The 1,016-nt window shown below is 42.3% G+C and overlaps 1 protein-coding gene across 1 annotated transcript in view; it reads left to right on the top strand.

Annotated features, from left to right (window-relative positions):
- Positions 1-1,016, top strand: part of NFKBID (NFKB inhibitor delta) — a 17,789-nt gene that overhangs the window by 802 nt on the left and 15,971 nt on the right. The window contains exon 2 of the mRNA XM_018570730.1: positions 640-683. Coding sequence (XP_018426232.1) covers positions 640-683 — 44 coding nt within the window. The remainder of the gene's footprint in view (positions 1-639; positions 684-1,016) is intronic.

The following is a 1,016-nucleotide window of genomic DNA, read 5'->3' as shown; positions in this document are numbered from 1 at the left end:
TAGTAATAAAGCGCTATGCAAACTATTGGCGCTATATAAATCCTGAATAATAATAATAATGATCATTATCATCATCAGTAAAATAATAATAAAATAATATTAATACTAATAACAATAATCCTAAATGTCATTAAAACATTATTATTATTATTATATTAATACAATTATTATAATAATAAAGACAATAATAATATATAGTATTTACATATTCTAGGCAAGCAGTAAGAGCACATTTGCACCTGTGCGTTGCGGTGACGCACGTAGGTTGGATGTGAGTTAATGTTCATTTTACATGCAGAAGCCCGTTTATTTGTAATGCACCAAAGACACTGCATCACAATGCACGCATCATTCACATCTGTGTGCTGCCGTGCGTTGTGTTAGCGTGCTGAGGCTCTATTGAAAATGAACGGTCATGTGACGCGCTGCACCGCGGTACATGCATTGCCAGTAAAATGCGCATTGTTTGCGGTGCGTTAGGTGTGAATGGGCTATTGAATGAGCATTGTGGAGAAATTGAATGTCAAGGTTCAGAACGCGGGCACTGTGTATATCTATGGGAGAGGATGTTGGCAGATCTGTAAACGCACAGCGGGTGCTTCTGGGATCCAATCTTCAGAGTCTTTGTTGTTCTTTGAGGATCATTGAGAATGAAGAACTCCACAATAAAAGCAGCTACAGAGGTGAGTGGCGGCTTGTTGTGAAGCTCTTTTGCTGCATCTGAAGGTCATGCAGACAGATTAAAGTGCACTTGACAACGGGGCAATGCTAGCCAGCGGCACGTAGGAATCACTGGGAGGCTTAAAAAGATAAAAGCTCCCAGCATGCCCTGCCTCTGACTTCCTGCGAGGAATGCTGAGGATTGTAGTTCCCCGGCTGGTTGGATGGTTGCACCTAGGCGATACAATCTGTGCTCCTGTTGTTCCCGAGTGTTGGTAGTCAAAGTGAGCTCTACGTATTGATCGTATTAACAAGGTGGTGCGGGGCGTTCTCAGATTGACCGGGGTAGCATGGGG

This window comes from Nanorana parkeri, unplaced genomic scaffold, assembly GCF_000935625.1.
Source record: "Nanorana parkeri isolate BGI_ZX_2015 unplaced genomic scaffold, ASM93562v1 scaffold1586, whole genome shotgun sequence".
NCBI lineage: Eukaryota > Metazoa > Chordata > Amphibia > Anura > Dicroglossidae > Nanorana > Nanorana parkeri.
This window is presented reverse-complemented; position numbering and strand designations above follow the sequence as displayed.